Source organism: Pan troglodytes, chromosome 4, assembly GCF_028858775.2.
Source record: "Pan troglodytes isolate AG18354 chromosome 4, NHGRI_mPanTro3-v2.0_pri, whole genome shotgun sequence".
NCBI lineage: Eukaryota > Metazoa > Chordata > Mammalia > Primates > Hominidae > Pan > Pan troglodytes.
The window spans coordinates 61800504-61827103 of record NC_072402.2 but is presented as its reverse complement, the minus strand read 5'-3'; the positions used below and the strand labels follow the sequence as shown (position 1 = coordinate 61827103).

The following is a 26600-nucleotide window of genomic DNA, read 5'->3' as shown; positions in this document are numbered from 1 at the left end:
GCTGGGCATGGTGGTACACACTTGTAATCCCAGCTACTTGGGAGGCTGATGTGGCAGGATCACTTGAACCCAGGATGTGGAGGCTGCAGTGAGCCAAGATAGTGCCACTGCACTCCAACCTGAGTGATGGACCGAGACTCTGTCTCAAAAAAAAAAAAAAAAATGCTTTGAAATTGGCCTTTACCTGTGTGTACTACAATTTAAAAGGCCATCTTTGAAAAGACAGTAAAACAGACTTTTACTATGAAAAGCTACTATCTGGAACCCTTAGTAAACTGACTGTTGTCTCATAAAGAGTACAACCAAGCCTAATGCAACTTAATTGTTCACACAGTTTTGTAAGATGTACTTCTTCTATAACTCTACAGGACTTAAAAGAACTCATAATATTATATGATTGTATTATGGGTTCCATAAAACATTATGACAATGTATTTTCTGGAAAAATGTTTCCTAGTGAACATGCATATCCCAGACATTTTACCTTTCTCTTAAATTATTCCATCTGATTTTACTACCTTGCTCTTGCTAGAGTTAAGAGTTTTCTGAAAGCTTATTCAGTGTTAACTAATGTTACTTTTCCTGGGCCATTTTTGTTGGCATTGAGTTTTTTCTTTATGTGATCATAAAGTTATAGTTTAGAACAAGGTTATTTTGTTGCAAGAGTCTATTTAGGTGTAATATTTTTTAAGCAAATTGAAGTTGTTCTGATAAATGTTTATCTAAATTAAAATATAACTTCATAAACTATGATGTGGCCATTTAAAGGGGAGGTATATTAACTTTGTGGAATTGTGCCATTAAAGACAAAGAAAAAGAAAAAAGAAAAGCAGTTGGCTGGATGAAGTAGTATAGAATTGCAAACTTACATGAGATAATAATTAGAATCAATAAGACACCTAATGGAAAAAGAATATTCATATGATATATTCATTCATTCAACAAATTTTATTAAACACATCATCTACCAATGAATCTATGAAGATCAGGTACTTTAGCAATATAGAACAATGTACAATAACACATAACATAAGACAGTCCATGTGAAGGCAGTTCATTGCTGGTGTGGTGGCTCTATTGTCAGCATAACCCTGTGTTACTTTCATCTTTCTGCTTCAGCACCTAGCACATCACTTCTGTTCAAGTTCACTTCATAGTCCAACAGGGCAGTAGAAGCCTGTCTTAGTCTGCTTAGTTGCCATAGCAGAATACCATAGACTGGGTGGCTAATATAACAGAAATGTATTCTCCCTCTGCTCTAGAAGCTAGAAGGCCAAAATCAAGTTGCTTTCAGCTTGATTTTTGATGAGGCTTCCCTTCCTGTCTTGTAAATGGCCATCTTCTTGCCGTATCCTCACACGGCCTTATCTCTGTGTACATAGTGGAGAGAGACAGAGAGAAAAGGGGTGGAGAGAGAGAGAGAGGGAGAGAGAGACAGAGAGAGAAAAGGACGGAAGGAAGGAAAAAGAGAGAGAAAGAAGAAAGGGAGAGGAAGAAAGAGAAAGAGAGAGAGAAAGAGAGAAGAAGGAAAGAGAGAGAGAAAGAGAGAAGAAAGAGAGAAAGAAGAAAGAAAGGGAGAGAAAGAAAGAAAGAAAAAGAAAGAAAGAGAAAGAAAGAAAGAAAAGAAAGAAAGAAAGAAGGGGAAGGAAGGAAGGGGAAGGAAGGAAGGGGAAGGAAGGAAGGGGAAGGAAGGAAGGAGAGAAAGAGAGAGAGAGATCTGGTATCTCTTTCTTTTATTATAAGGACAATGGTCCTATCAGATTAGGGCCCCAGTGGTTGTGATTTCATTTAACCTTAATTACTTCCCTAAAGGCCCTATTTCCAAATGCTGTCACTTTAGCGGTTAGGGCTTCAACATATGAATCTCAGGAGACACAATTCACTCTATTGAGTGAACGCTAACTATTATACAAGAGTTCATAACTGAGAGAAGGACAAAGAAGAAAGGTAGAAGAAGGATAAAAGAGAAAGTAGAAGGACGTAAACGGCATTCTGAGTTGAATCAGTTCTGCACAGGGGATTTCTGGGATATCCCATACAATACTTCCACTTACTTTTTTTGGGCCAGTATTTAGTCATACAGCTATGCATATCTACCTGTTGTCTTCTGGCTGTGTACACTGCTGCCCCAAGTAAAGATTTTATTACTAATGAAAAAAACGGATATTAAGAGCTAATAAGCCTTCTTAATCATATCCAGAACTGTGCTAGGCATTGAGAATGAGAATATAAGTTCTTATCTTTAAGTACTCTAAGGACTTCCCAGTCTAACAGGAGACTAGTACATGTAAATCAGTTACCTTTAATATAAAGCGATACATCCTATGGGATAAATGTGTACAAGTTCTGCAAAAACAGAGGAAGAATGATTATCAACGGGGGAGTTGGGGAGAGTTCACCAGGCTAAGAATTGAAGAAAGGAATTTCCAGAAGTGGGGAAAACTTTAGCAGAAGTTCGATTGAGAATACAAGATGTTTCAGGGAACTGCGCATATTGAAGGGTGGCCATTACTTGACATTCTGAGCCAGAGTAGTAATGAGATTGGAAAGGTCAAATGAGCCCTCATTTTAATGGGTCTAAAATGGTGCTTAAAAAGTGGGACAGCATTTATTGGGTGATGAATTTATAGATGTGTGTGTGTATATATTTTGATACAAGAAACCCTTCTGAGGAAATTAGTTATTAGATTCCATTGATGTCACAAGGTGTTCTTTTTGTTGTTGTTATTGGTTCAGTTGTTCTAATTTCTGCCCTTTTCAAGATTCAAATCACAACTTAAAAGCAAGGAGTTGCAAGAATATATGGAATGGTGAGAAATGATTGATGTTAGAAAGCTTTCGAAAATTGCAATACATAAGGAAAATTGTCCAATGCACATTCTTATTTATCTGCATTTATCTTTCTATATCCTGTTGAACTTTGCCGATAATTGTAGAAACACCTTGGCATTTCTTTCTTCCATCTTTATATTTTCTTGATATCATTAGAAATAGATGTTCAGTCCACCTCTTGCATGCTGACCAATCCTAAATTGGGCGATGACCTATTTATTTTGCATCTTCCCTGAATGCTTAATCTTCATGAACTAGAAATGGCCAGTAGAAAGTCAGTAAGTGTTACTTAATTTACTTCCCTATTTATTAAATTTCTCCCAGAGTAAGGAATCATGAGTTCCTGGAGCAGCACATGTGTCTCTTTCTTACAGAAAATTTCAGTTCCATGGTGAGGATTATTTGCACATCTCTGAAGAGGCAATGGTCCATCCAGACAAAATAGCCCAGAGCTAGTACATAAAATAAGAAAGTGGACTGTGGACAAGTCCTGACAAAATTATGGAAAGAGGAACTAGTGAAAATTCTAGCAAGTCAGTATCTTTTCTGGCCAGTACATTTGTGTAAGCAAATTGAACTTTAATCATAATATAGTGCCAATTTGATTTCCAAAATCTTTGTCTTTTTTTGGTCCCACCTTGGAAGTTGAATCTCAGTCATGTACACCAGAATATGAATGCGAGATGACAGCTCCCATAACAAATCACCCTTGGCCAGATTTCCGCCATTTGGTTGTTCATTTTGCCTACCTCTGAAATTAGCAAATCTCTGCCTTTGTCTACTTGTGCCTTCTCAGATCTGCTGCTCCTGGCCCATTCCTTGATCTCAATGTGGCTGAAAGTATTAAGATTTTAGAGCATGTATAAAGATAATAAAGGTCATTCAATCAAGCTCTTCTATTTTGTGCATTTTTTGCTTCTCTAAGAAGCAAGAATGGCACTGTGATTTCATTGTTGAAATAGTTAAGAAAATAGGGGACAATTTTAATAAAATTAGAAAATCTTAGAGAAGTATCCTGTTACTACGTCTTCAAATGTATAATGATAATTATACAGGAAAATTTAAAGGCATTTTTATCATAAAATGCTTCAAGCAAACAAAATTATGAGGAATAATATATCAAATAGCAATGTGCCCTCTACCCAGCTTTGCAAAATATAAACATTTTTCTGTAATTGTTTATTTTTCATAAGAAATAAAACTTTATTAGGATTTTTGAGAAAGTCCAGTAAAGACCAAACCTCTTCCTCACTTGAGATCAGAACCAATTGGGAAATGACAAAGAATCAGACTGATGAATCAGCATGGCTGATGAATTAAATTCCCACTACTGAACCGTAGAGGAGGCTGTCTACACTCCAGCGCCAGCCGAGAGCCTGACACTGGACGAACAAAGCAAAGCATTTTCTTAACGTAGGCAGGCTCAGTTCTAAAAGAAAATGAGAAAGAGAGGATGGGGCTGGCCACACAGTGTCTCCTTCCAGACTCACCAATCAGTTAGTGTGAAGGAAGGGCAGGTTGAGAAATAGCCGAGAAGTATTACAACCGGTGAAGCACTCACCCCATGGAAGGAAACGTCAGAAGTGGAAAGTTAGCATTTCCCTCTAAAAACATATAAAGTTAAAGCCATGTTTTTATTCCCTTTTAGACCCTATTTTTTCCTCCCCTTCTCCCATGCAAATGTAACCTCTACCCTGAATTTTAAGATCCTTATATATAACAAATACTTAGTCACTAGTGTTGTGATTCTAAGTATCAGAATGCTTCCATTTAAGGGAAATATTGGCTGCCGGTTCTTGGGGATATTGACTATAACATCTGTAATTACTTCAGTTTCAAGATACTCTTGTAGACTAATGGAAAGAATGTAAAAGATGATGCTACTAGATAGAAATAGAGTTTGGATCGAAGGATGTTACTGCCCAACTAATGTTCTAAGTGCTGAAAGATCATCCTGGTCTTAGCAACAGCAATTATAACTAAGAAAACAAAGTTTAGAGTTATCTCAAAACAGAAAAGAAAGCATCAAAAAGTTATCTCTTTCCTCTGAAACAAAAATAAGCATTCTAGTGACCCTTGCCTTCTGAAATATTTCAACATTCCAAGCTACTGAGACTTTTCTTATTTTCTTATAAACAGACTTTAATGCCCTTTAAAATACTTTCTGATTTCTTTTCTAAGCGTTTTCAGGTGAATAACAAGTTACATTCGTTTGGCTTATTTTCTCTTCATGAAATGGACAAGTTTTTATTTGAGCAGAGGAACCGAAAAACTTCTGAATGAAGGAAATATTTGGTAGTGAATGATATAATGGAAAATTGCTATAATAAGTAGCTGGGAAGAAGCAAGGAAGGGAGAGAAATTATACAGAATCATTTTAGTTTAAGTGGCAGTGTATGATTAGAAGCAGTACTGAGACATTGAGAAAAATAGTCTATTACATACCATAGGAAAATCAACAATGGCATCTCTGAATATGGAATTGCTAGTTAAAGCTACTAGGTGACTCTAGGATGGACAATTTTTTTAAATAGGTTTTTGGTTTTGGTTGAGGTACACTGTCAGAGTGTGCACAGTATTTCATTTTGTTAGTTAGCTTCATGAAGACCTTAATTTATTAATGTTAATGATTGACCACTTGTGTGTTAAACCAGAAAGTATTTAGTCAGTTGAATTCCATCACAAAATAAATGTTATGAATCCGTATATTTTGCCTCCTGTTTCTGAGAAATATGGCAAATAAAAAAAGAGAGGTCAAACTAAATCTAATACCTCTTTAAGTCCCACAGCAAAATAAAACATAGGTAGACCTCATTTTATGTTTTGATTATGTCTTGAAAACCTTGTATACAAGTTAAAACATTTGTAAAAGTCTAGGCATGCTTCATTTTTGAAATAATGTGGTAGATAACTTAAAATGCCAGTAATTATTTTCCAGTCTAAATAATCACAACATTGAGTCAGGGTGTGGTGACTCACGCCTGTAATCCCAGCACTTCAGGAGGCCAAGGCAGGCGGATCACTCGAGCCCAGGAGTCCAAAACCAGTCTGGGCAACGTGACGAGCACTTTTGTATTTTTCTATACAAAAAATACAAAAATTAACCAGGCATGGTGGCATGTGCCTCTGGTCTTAGCTACTTGGGAGGCCGAGGTGGAAGAATCACTTGAGCTGGCGAGGCCGAGGCTGCAGTGAGCCATGATTGCACCACTGCATCCTAGGCTGGGTGACTGAGTGAGACCCTGCCTCAAAACAAAAACAAGAACAACAACAACAACAACAAAGTCACAACATAATTTAATAGATTTTTTCATATGTTGGAATTTCACTAAGTGAAGAATACCTGTTATATGTTATAGGTGATACCGTAAGGCATATGAATGATCATATTTCTAAAAAACTTTTTACTTTGACTCCTAAATTTCAATAATCTAAATAAATACTTTGAGGTATATTTGAATATGTTATTTGTTTTCATTCATTTCTATTTTATTTTTATTTACATCTGAATGTGTTTTCACTAAACAATTTTAGCTCCAAACTCCAAATTGCACTATTAGGGAAAGGGAGAATAGCTTTTGGCTCTTCTTGTACTATTTGAACATTAGGTAACTGGTTACTGTCTTCTGCACACTTTTAGGATGTCATTGGTTCAATCTCAGGGTCAAGTCTTACCCAACTATCCTATGTACTCTGTCCATTCATGCCTTAAAAGAAAGAACCTGAAGAAAAAGTTGTACCTTTATTAGCAGGTTCTTTTAAATGAATTTTATTAATTAACATATAATTTCTTCTCAGTAAGATATGTGAGCTGGCAACACATTGCCAATCCTATGGTTATTTTTGTTAGTATGCACAATAGGTAGTTTCATGGGTCAGGAAAGCAGAAATAGTATACAAGGTTAAAGAAATGATTTTCAGTTCTCTAATTTCCACTGGAATTATTAAACATATAAATAAACAAAAAAGAAGTAAGATAACTCACTGTCCCTAAGTGAAGCAATGAAAGTAAGTGAAGTAGTAACTGTGTCTCCTGTTTCACCCTCATGCTTGGACATGTGTATGCCTTCAAAAGCTCACATCCAAGTCATCCAGAAAAATTAGCCTGTTAAATAGTATAGGAGAATCAACAATGGAATCTCTTAGTGCCTGGAATTTGCAATTGCCAGTTAAAGCTAGTAGGTAAATTAAAAATAATTTATTTTACAGTGTATACTACCTCTTTGCTTTACTGACCCTCAAAAACGCCTGCTGTGTATACTAACAAAAATACCTTTATAACTGGCAATATCTTACTGAGAAAAAATTATAAGTAAATGAATAAAATTCATGGAAAATATTCCACTAACGAAAGTACCACTTTTATTCAGATTCTTATACATGCAAAGGCTTACAATATCATATTTCTGGGTAAATACTTAAATAGGATGCCACCCTGCTTTGTTTTGAAGTGTAGTACGCCTTTCCGTATGCAGTGCTCCATGCTGTGCAGTCACGGAAATTAATGAGTTCAGCGTTCAGGATGCCAGGGCAGCTGGAGAACAGAGTTCTGTGCTCATGTGGCTTACACAAACACACGAGTTGTGTTTCCCACAGTGGGATCCAGGGACCCCTGAGGTTCTGCAGCTTTTTTATTTGGTGAAACATAGATCCGAAAGATGATGCTGATGTGGTGAAGGGGGTTGGTTTCTGAAACTGTTTAAAAATTTTAGAGATCAAGAGTAGGTCTGAGAGGAGCTGGCAAAGCAGGCAATTATTTGTGGTGGGAGGATATGGGGAAAGAGCAGATGTCTGTAGATACTACAAAGGAAAATAAACACCATGAAAGAACAAACTTATGTAGAAAAATTTTAAAGGAAGATTTTTTAAGAAAGGATGTTTGGGAAACACTCTAGGAGTTATTCTGGGTAGCACTTATAAAATGGGACAACTTCTTACAGCCAGAATGACCTTTATACTGAAAGTCTTCATTTCTTTTGATTTATTCCATCCTGTCTCATTTAACAAACTTGTATTAAACAGCTACTTTGTATCAAGAACTATACTTCCTTGCCTCCTTTCCACCAGACACAGATATACACATATACGCACACTCACTTTGAAGTTCAAATACCATTTGTAATAACTGGAGAGCCACAGGACTTTAGCACTAAAAGTCAAAACAATTCGCTTGCTATGGCAAGATGAAGTTAAAAAGCAGCTTCCCAGGATGAAACTTGGAAAATGCTTAAATACTGAGGTGTTTATTTGGATTTGCTTTTCTAAACTTGTTGATGGAGGTAGGTATCTTGCTGACATATTACATCATTTCTGATGAAAGAAGTTTGGTAAGATTTCTTGAGCCAGATTTTCTTCTTAACATTAATTGTATTGGGAAGTTCCAATTGTTTGAAGGAGACACTGAGTTGGATATATTATTTTTTACATCAAATATAAATTTTCTGTATTTGAGATTATGATGTCATTTCCAAATGGTTGTGTTGCTTCTGTACTCATTGGCCAAGGCCCTATAATTATTTGTCATATTTTAATTCTCTTTGTTCCCCATATCTTTACCACTAGAGGTCTGTGGCTCCTCCTTCTCAAGGTTATGGTGCTATAAAAATACTCATTTCAGATTTCAAACCAACTAGAATGATGTAGTACTATAGAGTTTTTGGATTCAGTTATACTTTGAGTCAAATTTTATCTTTTACGGCAACCATATACATCCACACTGAGATCAAACTCACTTAACCTAGTAAGAGTAATAAAACTGATTAAAATTTCCGACCCATAAGACTAATATTATAAAGTTGTTATACATTAAGGAAAAGGGCTTCCAACTTTCACAAACTCTTATTACTAAAATGTTTTTCTTCCAACCTCCTGTATTGCCTCAAAATGGAATATATTTCATCTGAATTTAGTAGATAAAAGTAAATTTGGAGTTATAGAAAATACTTAATATATCACCTTTTAGTTACAGTGAGAATATATGACTTTAGGAGTTTATACCATGTGAATGGGGTGAATTAACTCTTTCCACCAGGAGGCTTTGGCAAAAGAGGTAAGAGCTACCAAGAATGTACCAGGGCTCAGGCTTGGGGAAGAGAGGGGCCTCTCCAGCTCTTCATTATAGAGCTCATACTTTCTAGATATGCTGTCTGATTCTCAGGTGGTTCAGGTCGGTGAATTCCTTAGTAGAACATTAATATACTAGAAAGAGTCACTGCAGGGTCACCCTGTCCTTGTAATAGACTTGCAACCCTTAAAATAGGTTAGAGGGGAGTACATTTTCATTAGAGTGAAAGAAGGCCCAACTTGTGATTGGCTCAGATCCTAGGTGGTATCACAGATATGCATCATGTTTTGAGCAACTGAGATGAGAATCCAAGGACTCTAACTGAATGGACTGGTGTCATCTGTACTCCTCCTCCCTGGCTAGCTCTTCCACTTAGAAGGCCTGACACCCTCATCTTAGATTTTCTTCATGTATGTCATTGCAGCCAAGTTTAGAAACAGGAGATTTGCTATGAAAATAAGTCCATGAATCTGCTATCTCATCCCCACTGATGTAACATACCTGTATTGTGTTTCAAGATACAGTCATCAAAATTAGGGAAAAGTCCTCTTTTGAAAGAAAAATCAACTGCCAAATGGTATACTGATTCTTTGGATTCTACCTACGAAATCAGTTAGCTCATTTTTTGATTGTTCTCTTTTGCTAAATGCATAATTTGTATTTCTTGCAGCAATTAATACCTGAAAGTTATTTGTAAGCTCATTTCAAATGTGATAAACTCAGGTTCATAGAGGTGAAATCACTTGCCTTTTTTTTTTTTCAGGAGCATCATCTTTTTTTTTTTTTTTTGAGATGAAGTCTCACTCTGTCACCCAGGCTGGAGTGCAGTGGCACGATCTCGGCTTACTGCAACTTCTGCCTCCCAGGTTCAAGCAATTCTCCTGCCTCAGCCTCCTGAGTAGCTGGGACTACAGGTGTGCACCTCTATGCCCAGCTAATTTTTTTTAATGTATTTTTAGTAGAGATGGGGTTTCACCATATTGGCCAGGCTGCTCTTGAACTCCTGAATTGAGGTGATCCGCCTGACTTGGCCTCCCCAAGTGCTGGGATTTCAAGTGTGAGCCACCGTGCCTGGCTTAGCATCATCTTTTTATGACTGTATTTCCAGGCCCTACCATATATTCAATTCAGAGTAAACACTTGGTTATATTTGTGGAGTAGTGGAATATATGAATGATTGAATAAATAATATAGATGAAAAGATTAGTTCCTGTATCTCCAGGGATCACTATCTTTCTATACCACCAAAGAATTTGCCCTAAAACCATTCACTGTAAAAACATAATTATGATTATATCTTGTCTTAATCTTATGTCATTATTTCATTCCTTATGTTAAAAATAATAAAAATAATGTTAATTCTATGATTTCTCCTATTTCTAAATTGAATAAACATATGTAAGAAGCTACTGAAATAAAGCAATAGCATTTTAATACATTCCCTTGTCACCATTTATTTGATACCCTCTTGCCTTGGCTTGGAATTTGCAATATTCAGAATTGCATTTGTTGTTGAATATTCCTATCTGGATATTACTAGATTGGGATTTCTGACCCACCTAGTCCAAAGACAGAATTTCTTTATTAAGAAGCCAACAACTAAACAGGCTACAGTAATACTCCTTGGAACTCAAGGATGCGTACAAGAGGGTGGCTTCCTTCAATCTGTCAACAGCCTCTGTCACCTCCATTTATCCTTTTTCTGCCAGTCCTATTCTCAAATGCTCCAGAGCTACAAGATGATTAAGAGCCATCATGAGACTTTTGAGGATTGTTGTGAGCTGGGTTGTTATTTTTATTTTTATTAATCAGACCAACTCAATAGCACCCTAGTTACAGAAATCCTATGATTTGGCCTCATAAGATCAATGTTGAAATCTTGCCTCTGCCATTAATGCAACCTGGCTTTTGGCCAATCACTCAACCTCTCTGAGCTTCAGTTTCTTAATACACAAAAAGAGGGGAATGTCTGCTGTCCTGCCTCACCTCCTCAAATTATTGAATAGCTCAATATCATTACTGTTATTATTATTATTATATTTTAAAATGTTTGTAAGCAGAAAGCACTGCAGAGCTGTAGGTTGCTTCTCCCTCTTTCTCATTTAGTTTTCTTACATATCAAATTCCATCCTGGGGTAAAGTAATTGCTCACAATTTCTTTTTATAAGAGATATCCTTCAACACCAGCAATTTCATCTTTCTCTTTTTTTTTAACTCTTGCATATATAGCATATATAACCATATTTGAATGGGAGCAAGTCTTTTCATTTCTTTTCTACTTGGACCTATAAGTTCTAGCTGAAGTCCTTCAAGAAGTTAGATCTGGAGCTCTGTGGCCAGGACTTTTCTCCTTACTCAGACTTTCCAGTCATTCCCCAAATCCTTTCCAGCCCATTGCTATTGTAGAAAAGTCTTCTCCCCAAATTTGCCTCTCAGGAGATGCAGTTATGCAGACTAATATGTGGCTGTCTTCTAAGCTCATCCTCATATCACTTTGTACGAGCCCTTTCTAGTTTTAGGCCTAAGATGTAAAAATTGAATTAATATGAATAGTGGTTACTACTTTGGATTTGGAAGCCTGTGGAAATGTGGGCACATTTCTCTGCCTTCCCAAGCTTTCTTCTCCTTATTTTCAGAATGATGATAATAATGGTATGTAATTATAGAGTTGCTGGCAAATTAAATGAGAGTAACACATGGTCAGTACACAATATAGTTATTATTTATAAGGGGAAAAATTACTGGTTTTCAATTGCTGGTACATGTGAAATCAGAATTTCTTTTGACATCTGTCTTATCTATGTTTATTTCCCATTATTTTTTGTATTTTTTCTGTATTGTCTCTGAAGCCACCTCTGTGTTTTGCTTTTCTGGGAGTGGTAGTGGAGGCTCGGTTGTGAATAAGTACAATTTTGCTTTACTTCTGGTACATAAAATTCCAAGACAACTTAGTATAACAAAATTCACATTGAACTAAAAGTTATGAAAAGCTGCTTTTACTGTTTAGTCACTCCTTTAAATCAAAAGAACTGGATGTAAACTATTTTTTTATGTCATCTCTTGTTCTTCAGGCTCTTTGGTGCCTCAGAAAACATAAAAGAGTCTGATTTACAATCATTTTGGGCAAATTGCCTGTAGAACTCTAAGGACAGGAAATGAAAAAAGAAGTACAGCACACACCCCCAGACATTCCACACAACATGTAGAGTAAATAAACAGCCCCAAAAAGGAAACCAAAACTGCTTGGTCTTATGTTGAGGAGGGGGTACCACAAATGGCTTTTGGAGAAAATGTACTAAAGATGATGACATGCTAGAAAAATCCTTCAGGGGGGTGAAATTGACCCTGATTAAAGAGGATCCTTTTCCCTTTTCTCTACAGCATAGTGAGTATTTTTTATTTAGGTAACTTCCATTACCTGTATTGACATTATGAAAAAGAAATACCACGTTACAGAGCTGTGCTTTCCAATCCTTAATAGGCAGGGCTGCCCTGGGGATCTCGTGGAAGCGTAGGTAGTGATTCAGGGAATCTGGATAGGGCCTGAGGTTCTGCATTATTCACAAGCTCCCAGGTGATACAGATGCTGCTTGTTTATGAGCCATGGTTGGTTTTCGGTCATCTTCTTCAACAAAATAATTGGTGGTGATGTTCTTGTCTTCATCTGTTCAAGAGTGGTTTTTAACTGGGGACAGTTTTGGCCTCATGGGAATTTGGCTGTGTCTGGAGATTTTTGATTATGACAACTCATGAAGTGCTATTGGCTTCATGTGGGTAGGGGACAAGGATGCTGCTAAACACTCTATAGTATAAAGGATAGCCCCTTATAACAAAAATTTTCTGACCCAAATGTGAATAGTTCCAAAGTTGAGAAACCCTGCTGCAGAAGTATTATTTTATGCATTTCTTGTATCAAAAAATACTTTCTTGAAATTGTTCAAAAAATAAATACACAAAATGTGTGAGAGCAAAGAACAGGTGCATCTACTACAGTCATGCATCACCTAGCACTGGGGATGTGTTCTGCAAACTGTGTCCTTAGGTGATTTTATCATTGTGCAAATATCATAGAGTATGTTTACACAAATCTAGATGGTAGAGCTACACATCTAGGCTGTGTATCACCTATGTCTTCTAGGCTACAGACCTCTACAAGTGGCTACTATACTGTATACTGTAGGTCACGGAAACACAATGGCGGCCGGGCACAGTGACTCACACCTGTAATCCCAGCACTTCTGGAGGCCAAGGCAGGTAGATCACTTGAGGCCAGCAGTTTGAGACCAGCCTGGCCAACATGGCGAAACTCAGTCTCTACTAAAAATATAAAAAAATTAGCCAAGCGTGGTGGCAGGCACCTGTAATCTCAGCTACTCAAGAGGCTGAGGCATGAAAATAGCTTGAAGCCGGGAGACAGAGGTTGCAGTGAACAGAGATTGCACCACTGCACACCAGCCTGCACAACAGAGTGAGGCTCAGCCTTAAAAAAGAAAAAAAAAGTAAAGCATTAGTGTGTCTAAACATATCTAAACATAGAAAAGGTACACTAAAGCTATTGTATTATAATCTTATGACACCACCATTGTATATGCAGTTTGTCATTAACCGAAATATCATTATGCAGTGCATGACTATTTAGTTTAGAGAGTAAGCAGCATTTAAAACTGTCTTCAAATATGTGAAAGACTATTATGCAGAAGATGGTAACCAGCTGTTCTCTATCACGCTGGAAGAATGAACAGGAAATGTACATAAAAGGACCTGTGCAATTCACCCATTCTTTTTCTGCTTCCTTCATGCCAGCTAGACAAATCTCTTCATGATCTTGCAACCATATTTGTCCTGGCCTGTGTCTTAATACTTGCAGAGACCCTCCCAAATCCTGGGTACACATTTTCTTTTCACTGCCAAATCTCATCTCTTTCTCCCTTTAAAAATCTTAATTGAAAATTTCTATCTCCATAAAATCTTCCTTAACTAAGATGAAATAGTTGCCAGTTCATCTTTAACTAGAGCTGGCATACTTGTTTCTTCAACGTGTAATCTGTCAGTCTGAAAATATGTTACTGCCCATCTGTGTACAAGGAGTTGTGCTAGATTTTGATAAAGGATTAAAAAAGGTAAGTAAGAGAGTCATTGTTTTTAGGAATTTTCCAATCTGGGGGGAAAAATCTCACACAGATAACTATATAGTATTTAATAATTATCTCCATGAGAGGTTTCTTAAAAAATAAGAAAGGAGGTTTTAGAAGTTTAAAGATTACTTCTAGGTAGGGAGGTCAAGAAAGACTTTACAAATAGATATACGGGTGTATCTTTTTTTGTTTCTTTGATGAATTTATTCTTCAAGGAAAAAGCAGTTACTATTGTCACCAAAATTTAAAGATTATAAATTAGAGTAGTGTGGATTTAAAGTATATTTATGAAAAAAGTTCATAGTGAGCAAGGGTTAAAATATTAGAGTGATTTAATCCACTCACAATTTATAAGACTAGGAAAGATAATTTTTCAGGATCTATGTGGCTATATGGTGGTTTTAACAAAGGAGACTGAATTTAGCCACCTCTGAATGTACCTGATGAGGCTCTATAATTTTATAAGACAGTGCTCTTTGGAAATAATTTTGTTTGTTTGTTTGTTCTGTTTGTTTGAGACAGTATTTCTCTGTTGCCCAGGCTGGAGTGCAGTGGCACAATCTTGGCTCACTGCAACCTCCGTCTCCCAGGTTCAAGTGGTGCCCCTGCCTCAGCCTCCCGATTGGCTGGGACTACAGGGGCATGCCACCACACCTGGCTAATATTTGTATATTTTTAGTAGAGACGGGATTTCATCCTGTTGACCAGGTTAGCCTCAAACTCCTGATCTCAGGTGATCCACCCACCTCTCAAAGTGCTGGGATTACAGGCATGAGCCATCATGGCCCCGTGGAAAGAATTCTTAGTTACATCTAGGAGAAGAATATTTTGAAACTTCACAAGTATACTTTAAAAACCAGTACCAAAGCAGGAATTTGGCACCATCCATTTGAGATGGTGATTCTAGAACTTCTTTAGGAGACAGTCTTACTTACTAAGAGTTTCCACAACCTGTACTATGAGAAAATTAAAAAGAATTAACCCTCATCAAATATGTAGTATGTGCCAGGCACTGGGTAGACCCTTTAGATATATCATGTGATTTAATCTGGATAACAACTGGTGAATTTATCAACACCAACATTATAAGGAGGCTTCAGAGAATTAGTATAAGTTTCCATCCAATACTTGATTAAGGAAGGGAAACAGAGCAAATCTCAGGCCTGCATAGGAAGCCATCTCTGAGTGGAGACCATCAGCTTGCCTTTTCCTTTTGAAGCAGCAAGGACAACATCTATTTTTATAAAGCTTTACATGGTGATATGTGCATTCTCTGTAGTTGAAATGGGAAAATGAGCTGTTCAGAGTTCATTGATGGCCATGGTGTTCTGCAGGGCTCACTGCTGGAAAACTATCTGCAACTGTATTAGTCATATATGAATCTGAGTTTCTGCCTGCTCTTTTCCACACATTCTGAAAACCTCAGCTCTAGGAATGGTACAGATATTAAATTAGTATGGAATTTTTTTGAATGTTAATATTTGTGTTCTTTAAAGTCATTATGGTTTTTTATTTTTTTATTTTATTATTATTATTTTTTTTTATACTTTAAGTTCTAGGGTACACGTGCACAATGTGCAAGTTTGTTACATATGTATACATGTGCCATGTTGGTGTGCAGCACCCATTAACTAGTCATTTACATTAGGTATATCTCCTAATGCTTTCCCTCCCCCCTCCCCCCACCACACGACAGGCCCCGGTGTGTGATGTTCCCCTTCCTGTGTCCAAGTGTTCTCATTGTTCAATTCCCACCTATGAGTAAGAACATGCGGTGTTTGGTTTTTTGTCCTTGCGATAGTTTGCTGAGAATGATGGTTTCCAGCTTCATCCATGTCCCTACAAAGGACATGAACTCATCTTTTTTTATGGCTGCATAGTATTCCATGGTGTATATGTACCACATTTTCTTAATCCAGTCTATCATTGATGGACATTTGGGTTGGTTCCAAGTCTTTGCTATTGTGAACAGTGCCACAATAAACATACGTGTGCATGTGTCTTTATAGCAGCATGATTTATAATCCTTTGGGTATATACCCAGTAATGGGATGGCTGGGTCAAATGGTATTTCTAGTTCTAGATCCTTGAGGAATTGCCACACTGTCTTCCACAATGGTTGAACTAGTTTATTTGATTTACAGTTAGTAATACAGTTAAGAGTGGAGACCTTCCTTGAGTTTTCATTCTTTGAGCTTCTTTTTTTTTCAATAGAAACAGCTTTCGATGGTAACCTTAACCATGCCTTCCATAACTCAAAACATGATGGACTCTTAGTTAACTCTATGTAACCGGATTTTGTTTTTCTCCTAAAGTTGTTCTACGCTGCTGCATATCATTCAATGTTGATGTGAAAAATTCAATGACTTTCAGCGGCCCGGTGGAAGACATGTTTGGATATACTGTTCAGCAATATGAAAATGAAGAAGGAAAATGGTAAGCCAGTGGGTTTTGTTGTTGTTATTTACTTATTTCACAAGGTAATGAGAAATATTATTTGACTACAGTTTCTTTTATGAATGAAATTTTAACAGAATGAATTATTTATGGTAGAAAATGCAGTCTAGTCATTTGGCAATGGAAGCTAACTTAAAGTAAAAAAAAAAAAAAATCCTTGGCAATATTAGAGGAAGCGATTAGTGATTTCTGTTGATGCCTGGATTGACCTCAAGGAAGGTCTGTATCCAAAAAAGCTATTGTTCCATAATTATGTTTTTTTGGCAAGAATTCTTTAATTGTTCTCATTTCAGAGTAGCTTAAATGCACTTGTTTGAAATTCAGTAGGAAGGATTCAGAGGCAAATGAGATGGTGCTCTGAAAGGGTTTAACACACTTCCGTGAGTTTGGTCTTTACTGATCTACTGAGCTTGATCTAATGTTTATAATGAACTTTATTGGGTTTCTGGTATCTACCTTCAAACCCTTTAATATTGGTTAAGTTCATTGTAGATAGGATTTTTTTTTTTTTTTTTTTTTGAGATGGAGTCTTGCTCTGTCACCCAGGCTGGAGTACAGTGGAGCGATCTCAGCTCACTGCAACCTCCGCCTCCTGGGTTCAAGTGATTCTCCTGCCTCAGCCTCCTAGTAGCTGGGATTACAGGCGTGCACCACCATGCCCAGCTAATTTTTGTATTTCTAGTAGAGACACGGTTTCACCATGTTGGTCAGGCTGGTCTCGAATTTTTAACCTCGTGATCCACCCACCTCAGCCTCCCAAAGTGCTGGGATTACAGGCGTGAGCCACAGCACCTGGCCATAGATATGATTTTTAAAGTATATTTAACTTGTTGAAAATTATATAAACTGAATATTAGAGTTCTTCTGCTTAATATTTAATCGAATTTTTAGTAAATGCAATTTTTGTTTAATTGGACATTCTAGGAAAGAAGAGCAGTAGTTAAACTTTAGTTTAATAACTTAAACTAAACAAGCCTACATTTTAGTAGCTGTAATAATAAGCAAAAAGAGATTTATATCTACTTGGATAACAAGGATCTCTGAATCACTATAATTATTTCATTAATAAAAATATGTGGATTTTCTGCATTTTGTTTTATCTTTTAGACTTGGTTAATTTGATAATAATGCCCTAAAGACTATAAATAAAGTAACGAGTTCTCACATTTTTTAAGTACATTATTTTATGCTAGGTATAAACTAGAATTTGTTGAGATACTTCACTCTTTTATTCTCCTTACAAATATCTCAGATGACAAACCCAATGCTACATGCTAAATTTTTAAGTTCCCTTTCCCTCCCTCCTATACTCTCCACCCATCCCATTCCCCAATTTTTAAGGTTAAATGAGTACAGCCCTCCCTCTAGACACCAGCTTTATTCTTTTAGGAATTATACCTTCAATTCAAGTACCTCTGGGAGAATAATGGTGAGTAGACCAACTGGTCAGACTTTGTGCGTAAGCTATAATAAACAGAAATGCAGTACATGTTATTCTTAAAAAGCTTAACTTTACATAAACACATATAAAAGTTAATTTTCACTAATTACTAATAGTTACACAAATTTTAAAGAGGAGTATAGCAAATAGCAAGCTTTAAGACTTAAACCACCTACTTAAAATGAAGTATCCCTTTTAAGGATGGTTAAATATTGCTAAAATATTTTATGAAATTCTCATTTTCAATTTCTGATATGAGAAAAACCTGTATGTTTTCTTTCTTATCCAGTCCTGTCTCTGTGATTTTAGAAAAATCCGATGTCAGAAGTCCTTAATTATATGAATGAACCTTAGTAGAGTGAAAAGGGGTTCATATTTATTTTTAGAAGCCTTAGTGCCCCCATTTGATCTCTTCAGTCACTGTTTCTCATGATAAGAACCTATCCTATTGTGAGATTTCCACCCTCTAAATTCTACAGTCCCTCCTTTCAAGGCACCAGAAGTCAAAGCAATGGAAAATTGAAAAATCAGGCCTGAATGAAGCCTTGATGTCATGAGGAATGTCCTTCCTAAGGTTATTCTATCTTTGTAGAAAGTTAAGGTATGGATGAGGAAAAAGAAAGACAGCCAACACTGGTAAAGGAACAAAAGAGTGCATAGATTGGATAGTAAGAATAAGGTTGCAAGAAGGATGTTGCTAATGGTCTGTCTGAATGAATCTACACTGGACTGAACCATCACAATTCTACATACATTTGTGAGGTAATGTTAATAAGAGATCGGGGACTATGCCTTATATCTTGGTTTACCCATGAAACTGAGTTGAATTGTCTCTGAAAATATTTGTTGGTGGGTTAGGTTTTTTTTATTTAGCCATAGCATAAATGTGGGTCAGTCAATCAACATGTATTTATGTAATACATTTTATGTGTCTGGCATTATGCTAAATTCCATGGGAAATATTTAAACATAAAACAAATATAAAAGCTTTAACCTAGTCAAGGACATACATGAAATGTTTAGGAATAGAGAATAGTGCCAACAACCAGTGCAGAATAGACTATAAATTCAATGGGAATTCAAAACAGGAGGAGATGATTCTTGGTTCTTGACCTAAGTCTTGAAAGATGACTTAACTTTCAATATGAGAAGAAAAATGTCACTCCAAGCTTGGGAAGCCACAAGAGCAAGGGCCCAGACTTGAGAATAAGTGAGGTGAGTGTGTTGGTAAGTAAACAGGTCTCATATTGGGATGAAAAAAGAGAAAAGGATGATGGCAGATCTTGAAAGACAAACACAGGAGCTTGGACCTAAGATGAGGACGTTGAGAAGCCATCATAAGTTGTCATTTTATGAAACTTAATTTGGGAAGTTACATATAAATTGGATTGGAGAATGGAGTTCCTGAAAACTAGGAAATATATAGACTCAGAACTATAATCTGGTACTTAAGGGATGAGCCTTCAGGCTGTATTAGGGGCAACTGGAAGAAAAAAGAAAGCTGTATTCAAGACAAATCAAGATGAATCAGTAAATCTTGGTGGAAGTTTGGAAATGGCCAATGAAGGTGTAGGAGAGGTCAGATAGATTCCAAAATTTCTGTACTGGCTCATTGGAAAATGGGTTGTCATTGACAGAGAAAGGGAAATTCACTTATCGGGAAGTGGGTAAGTCTATTTTTAAATAGCTCCAGTTCAAGGTGATTTCTAGGTAGTTGGAAACCTCAGACTGGAATGCAGGTAAGAGGGAGAAGTTAATGTGTTAGTGGAGATGCCTAGAAAACAAAGACTGATTTTGCAGCCCGCTTGCAACCCTGGGCACTACCCCACATCTAGCATGAGGCCTTATACATAATATGCACTCCATCATTATTTGTTGGCTGAACAACTAAATCTAGTTTAACACTCTCTTATCATCAATTTTTAAAAAAGCTGCATAAAAAATAAAGTTAAATGTGACTGTCCTAGGGAAATGCAACTACTTAGGACCAGAGCTGTAATAGATTTCATCTCTACACTCAGTCTTGTGCCTTTTTCTTCATTAGAACTATACTTAAAAGTAAATGTTGTTAAAAACTATCTTTGTGGTAGGTACCAGACTTTACATATTAATATGTGTGTAAGTTTGTAAGCATTTGAATGTAGATGATATCAGAAACCTAAATCTCACATTGACATTTATTATTTACAATGATTTTATGGAAAAGTTGTGAAAAATCAGAGCAACCAAAAAGATGTGGGCAATTGAATTTAAAAGTAAGCAAATTACAAATACCTAAATTTCCAAACTTTTAAGGATAGCATGGTAGCAGCATATTGTTCTAAAGAGATCTGGGATCTGCTAGTGCAAAATAAATTGTAGAAACATGTTTGGATGTTCTGTAAGTGTCTATAAAAACAGATAGATTGCAGACTTACTTCGAGAAATGCGCTACAGAATAATTGACATATTTGGAGGAACATGGATTTTGTTATTTAATTATCTCTAGAGGTAGGCACCTTCATAAGTCATATTTACTGCTCATGCTTTCGAATTTCATAACCTCATGTTAAAAAAAATCATCCTGACCCGTCTTACGTCGTGACTATAGTACGCCTATAGAAGGAGCACTTGTTGGCCCATGACAAGTACAGTCTGTGTATTTGAAAAACATAGCTTTAATTCTTTCGAAAGAAGTATAAGTTGACAGAAAAGGTAGCCTTATGTCCTCTTTACTGTTCAGAAGTTTGCTGTGAAGTGTAATTTATATCTTTGGCTCAGAAGCCACATGCTTTCTCAGTAGCAGAACACATCATACATCTGATTAAGATCAGCCGTTGTTCATTATGTTTAGCATGAGCTGGAGCATCCAAGTAATTGCAGTGTGGTTCAGAAGAATTCAGAAAGAACATAATTGCCCTCATAATTTTGCTTTGAGGAAAAGAAATTCAAACATGCTCAGCACACCACAAGCCTTCCAGATTTCCAGATTTAGTGGTAAACATCAGCATGGCCAGGTCTCAGCCGAACGGGAAAATGTGAGATGTCTGTTTGGGGCTTTCCACTCTAATCTGTTGCTGCTTTGCTTCATTCCTTCCAGCATGTGTGCCTACCCTTTTAATTGCCCTTCAAGCAACCTTTCTTGGGGGTTTCAGTGACTTTACTGGACCTGTCTGATCTCAAAGTAGATTTTCAGGATCCACCCTTGCCAACCTTCAAGCCAATGTTTATCAATTATCTTGACTTCATGCCTTTTCCCTAGAGGATCCTGCTTTATGCCAGGTCAGGGTACCAATGGGCTCATGTGATTGATGCCCTATTTCCAATATGTCTGTGTTGTAAAAGAAAAAATAATCCCTGCTAATGTGGAGCTATTCCAGACTGGGGAGGAGAGACATTTTAAGGGTTTACACAATTTTCTGTTACAGATTTTAATATGCTTATTTTACATTGCTTCTAACACCTTTTGAAGTTGAAATTTCCTCATTGCCAAACTTGTCATTTCTTTGGCTCCCCTCATTTCCACCCCTCCACCTTTTATGAGCAAATCACTGCAGTTAATGGGTCACTGTGTAAGTTTCATTCTCTAAGACGAAAAAATGCTTATTCCATTTATTTAAAAAGAAATTGGCGAGCAGAATTTGCTTGGCACTCTGAGAGTGACTTTGGCTTGAACTATGTATTAGACATCAAGGCAGAGTTAGGTGAAAAGGATGTTAATGAAATAATGTAAATATAAGACACTCTTCTCCAAGAAACTATCTTTTGCAGGGAAGAAAACATAAATATGAAACAGAGACATCAGACACCAGCTATTCTTCAAATAAATATAATAATGGGCATAATAACAAGATAACTATTGTGAATAGCAAATATTTCTGCTTACTAAATATTATTATAATTGTAGCTTATTCATGGAGAAATGTGTTTCTCTCACTTTGATGATCCTTTAGTTGATCAGATGTTTCTCCAGAAATGAGTAACGATATCCAGAACATGTTTTGATCTTCTCAGTCTGCATACAGGTCATTACAAAAATGTCATATAAAAAGCAAGATCTAATAGGAATAAAATGTAATAAGTTAAAACTAACTTGCATTACATTTTAGAATAATGATTCTCATAGTTTATAAAACAATGTGCCTGGGCCTTCACCTTGACCCTGTGGGTTTGGGCGGATATCATTGTTATCATCTGTATTTTCTAGACAGGAAACTGAGACAGAGAATGAATGTCCAAAGGTTTAATATAGCAAGTATGTCACAGGGTCAGGATATGGAACACCAGCCTTCTGACTTTTTAGCCAATTCTCTCCCGTTAGCAACAAGGATTCTCTAGCTGTTTGACCTGGAGAAATGCCTCTGGTGTCACTCAAAGGCATGTATAGCATCCCACTTAAGCTGAATATATATTCTCTAAAATGGAAAAAAAAAGATTTTACAATCCAGACCTCTTGGCTGGTCACATAAGTGCAAATTCCCAGGTCTGCCTTATTCAGATTTTTAAGTACTTGACACAGTCGTTAATTCATTCATTCAATAGATATTTATTGAATGCCTATTTTGTGCTTGATACTAGTATGAGCACTAAGGATGTGTTTGTGAACAAAATAGAAAAACCAATCCCTACTATTGTGGAGCTTATATTCTACTGGGGAATAGAGAACAAAAATTAAATAATGAAGTTAATAAACAGGTAGGTTACATCAAATGCCAGAATAGGATCAGTGTTGTGAGAAAAAACTGAGCAAGAGTGGATTGAGAATGCTGGAGATTCCTGAAATTCTGTAAACCCTATGCTGATACTTTTCTAGGATCTTGTTATTTTGATGCAGTTGGAGAAAAGTGAGGCTTACTTAGGATTCAAGTGGTAAGATACACGTACTTTCAAGCTTGTTATTAAAAGTTTCATGTTTGTTTTCAAAGAAAACAGATACTAGGAAAATACAGAAAATTAGCAGTCCTGTGATCTGCTAACCTGGTCTTTACTATTGGTCCCAACTCCCAAACTCCCTGTCTCAATCCTGGGCTCCTATACTCTAACACTTTCTAAGTTCTCACTCCGCAATCTTCACTTATCTCAGAATATGCAATAGGCCGTGGTTGAGATTGCTGTATCAGGTCAGTTTCCAATTATCACCATATCCTAAGTGCTTTCTCTTGCCCTAGAGATCAAACATAAACTCCAGACCTTTTCCTCCAAAGCCAAATGCTTGCCAAATCTCAAGCTCTCTGTTCCTGTCTATAAGCAAGCTTTATCCTGAGTTCTAGCCACCCATACTTTCTCATTATCTTCCCTTTTCAATCTTCATTCTCCTGTCTCCACACTTCCCTGGGCTATCCATATCTCCCTTTCCTTCTGCCTTACAATTCACAATAGCTCTCCTATTAGCATTCTGTACAAGACTCACTTTTCATCAGTTATCCTAGATTTTCCCCCACTTGATATTACATGTTTTCCAACTAGTGAGTCAGTTCTTCTCTACAAACTTATATTTGTTCTATTCAGATGATGGAATCTTAGAACTGGAAAGGACTTTGAGGGCCTAACTCCCATCCACTATAAAAACACCTTCTGAAACATCCCTGGCCAGCTGCAACCCACCTCATCTTGACCAGAGGAGCTGCCTGACAGATCTACGTATGCCTTATCAGTTTAAATCTTCATCGCTCTCTACAAGCCCACCACCACCCTTCTACCTCCTCTGTAAATCTCACTAGACGACTGCAGCTATTATTTTCCAAAGAAGAAAAAGAGAGAGAGAGAGAGAGAAGCTACTAGGTCAAAATTTAATCCTCACTTCCTGTTTCAGTTAACTATTGCTGCATAATAAATCATTCCAATACTTAGTCACTTAAGCAGCAATGGTCTATAAATTCTCAAGATTTTTGAGGATTCAATAGGTATTCCCCTATTGCCTGGGCTCATCATCTGGTCCCTCAACTGGGGCTGGAGTGTCCAGGCTGGCTTTCCTCACACGTCTGGAAGTTCATGCTGTCAGCTAAAGCACCAATTCTGTTCCACGTGGCCTCTTATCCTCTGTTAAGCAACACTGGGCTTCTTCACATCATGATGTTCTCAGCTTTCAAAAACAGGTAAAATGGAATCTGTAAAGGCCTTTTAAGGCCTAGCCTTAGAAGTCATAGTATCATTTGTGCTGCATTCTATTTATCAAAACAAATCCTAGATTCAATGGGTGGAAAAACAGATTCTACCTCATGAAATAATAAAAGTCAAAGTCATGTTGCAAAAGTGTACACAATTCCAAACCATCGACCACCCTTGCAAACTGCTCAATACTGGGCTGCTCAGCGTGCTGCCTAGGGAATGGTCGCTCTTCCTCATTTTTAAGACAAACCTCTCCTTCTGGATCCACCCTGTCTACCTGCTCAGAGATTCTACTCCCTGTCCTGTGAAATCAGGGTTTCTCTTGTTACTGTTTCTTTCTTGCCATCATTTAGCCATATGCAGATTGCCTCCATGATAAATTTGGACACATCTCAAGCCCTTAATGGTTTGTCATTGCCCTGAAAAAAAAAAAAGCCACATTTATTAACACTGCCCATCTCCCTCATTTTTAGCCAAGTTACTTGAAATGAAATCTGCCACAAACATGTACCTCTCATTCTTGCCTCCTATTCTTTATATTGTTTCCTTCTTTGGTTTCTGTGACACCGCTGTTTTCTGATTCTTGCTCCCTTTCTGATTACCCTTGCCTAGTTTTCTTCCTTTGCTCATTGAAACCTTAAGTGTTATTTCACCTTCAGATGTCAACATTTAGTGCTCTTCTCACTATATTTCGAGGTGGTAATATTTACTTTTAGGGCCTCAACCATGCTCATATCATGCTCATACATGTTCCACATGGTTTCTGAGATGTTCCCCAGCAAGACTGAGCCCACTTGCCTACAGAAGTAACTCATTATCAGTGCATCCTTTCTTGGCCTTCCTTCCTTCCCACTCTTCTTTTCCCCATCTCTACGCTTATGCATACTTGGAATTGCCTCCAAAAAACTTACCTGAACCAGAGTTTTTGTCTTGGATCTACTTTTGGAGAAACCCGAACTAAGACAGCTTATATCCTAAATATTTATAGAGTTAGTCCTTCAATCCTCTGTACTTCCTGAATCCAAATCCTCATCTGGATTACTTTAGGAATCCATATCTTGTCATTTGACTCTAATTTTGTTCCTCTTCAATTTACTTATGACACTTCAAGCAAATAAGCTTTGTAAATCAAAAAGTTGATCATGTTACATCCCTCTTTAATAGCTTCATTGGTTCCCAACTTCCCCCTACATAAAATAAAGCCAAAGTTCTTAAAGCTGACTATGAGAACATTCATAATCTGGACTCTTTTTACCTTTCTAGCCTGAACTTCTACTGCAGTTATACTGAGCTACTTGGCATTTATCAAAGGAGTGGTATTCTTCTTACTTCTAAGATTTGCTGAAGTTGCATCAAGTTCAGACCTATTCAATATTGCAATAGTACATGTATAGTTGTGCTTCTCTCTCTAAGTTATAAGCAAACTAAAAATTGTGTTTTATTCACTTTTGTATCATTTTATATCCTCAGGACCTGGCATAAATGCCCAGCATGTAAAATATTGTTAATAAACATTAATTACTCCAGCCTCAAATTAAATACTTTCTAAAATTGTAGGCTCATTTTTTTCTCTAAACTGTTTTTAACTGTAAAACCAATTTATTCCATTATGTATTTTACAACTGAAACTATTAGGAAAAAATAATCATAACCTCATTAATATAATTTGTTATATTCTTGATGTATTCCTGATTAATCTTTTAACATAGATGTTAGTTGTTTATTCATCTGAAATAAATACCTAATAATAATAAGAACTAACATTTAGATAGCACATACTATAAGCCAAATACTGTTCTAAGCATTTTATATACATTAACTTATTTATTTTTTTGATGATCCTCTGAAATGGATCTCCATTTTATAGATAAAAAAACTAAATCACAGACGGAGTAATTGACTTGTCCTAACCATATAGCTAAGTGAATGGTAAAGCCATAATTTGAACTCATATAGGCTGGCACCAAAGTTCATGCTATATTTCATGGAGAAGACTAAATTATTTAATACACAGAAAGCACTTAGAACAGGGCCTAGCACATGGTATAAATTCAATAAAGCCTAGCTGTCATTATCAGTGGTAGTATAATGAACATAGTAATTTGGTATCTTTCATGTTAAATTAGGGCACAGATTTTCACTAAATTAGATAAATTTTCACTTTGAGTTCGATCATAAATAATTTTCCATCCTACCATACAATGAATGTACAATATGCTATAGAATGATCCTGAAATAATTAGTTTTTATTTACCATATTTCTTTTACTCTTTCATAATTATATATAACACTATAAGCATTATCTTTGTGCATTAAGCTTTTCCCTCTTACTTTAGGTCATTTTATTTAGGATAGATTCCCAGAAGTAAAAATTATGTATTAAAGGGTTTGAACATTTTTGTAGTTCTTTATACAAATCAGAAATTGCTTTCCAAAGGCATTATATTAAAACCATGTTTTAGAGTCTCAATAGCTTAATATTTACAATTGTTTTATAAAATTTATTTTCATTAATACTAGCATGCCTATAGGGCCTACACAAAATAAATCCCATTTCTTTTCAATATGACAGACTTTCAAATAT

The 26600-nt window shown here is 36.5% G+C and overlaps 1 protein-coding gene across 1 annotated transcript in view; it reads left to right on the top strand.

Annotated features, from left to right (window-relative positions):
* ITGA1 (integrin subunit alpha 1) overlaps positions 1-26600 on the top strand; it is a 173324-nt gene that overhangs the window by 50836 nt on the left and 95888 nt on the right. Inside the window, exon 2 of the mRNA XM_517769.9 lies at positions 16347-16467. Coding sequence (XP_517769.2) covers positions 16347-16467 — 121 coding nt within the window. The remainder of the gene's footprint in view (positions 1-16346; positions 16468-26600) is intronic.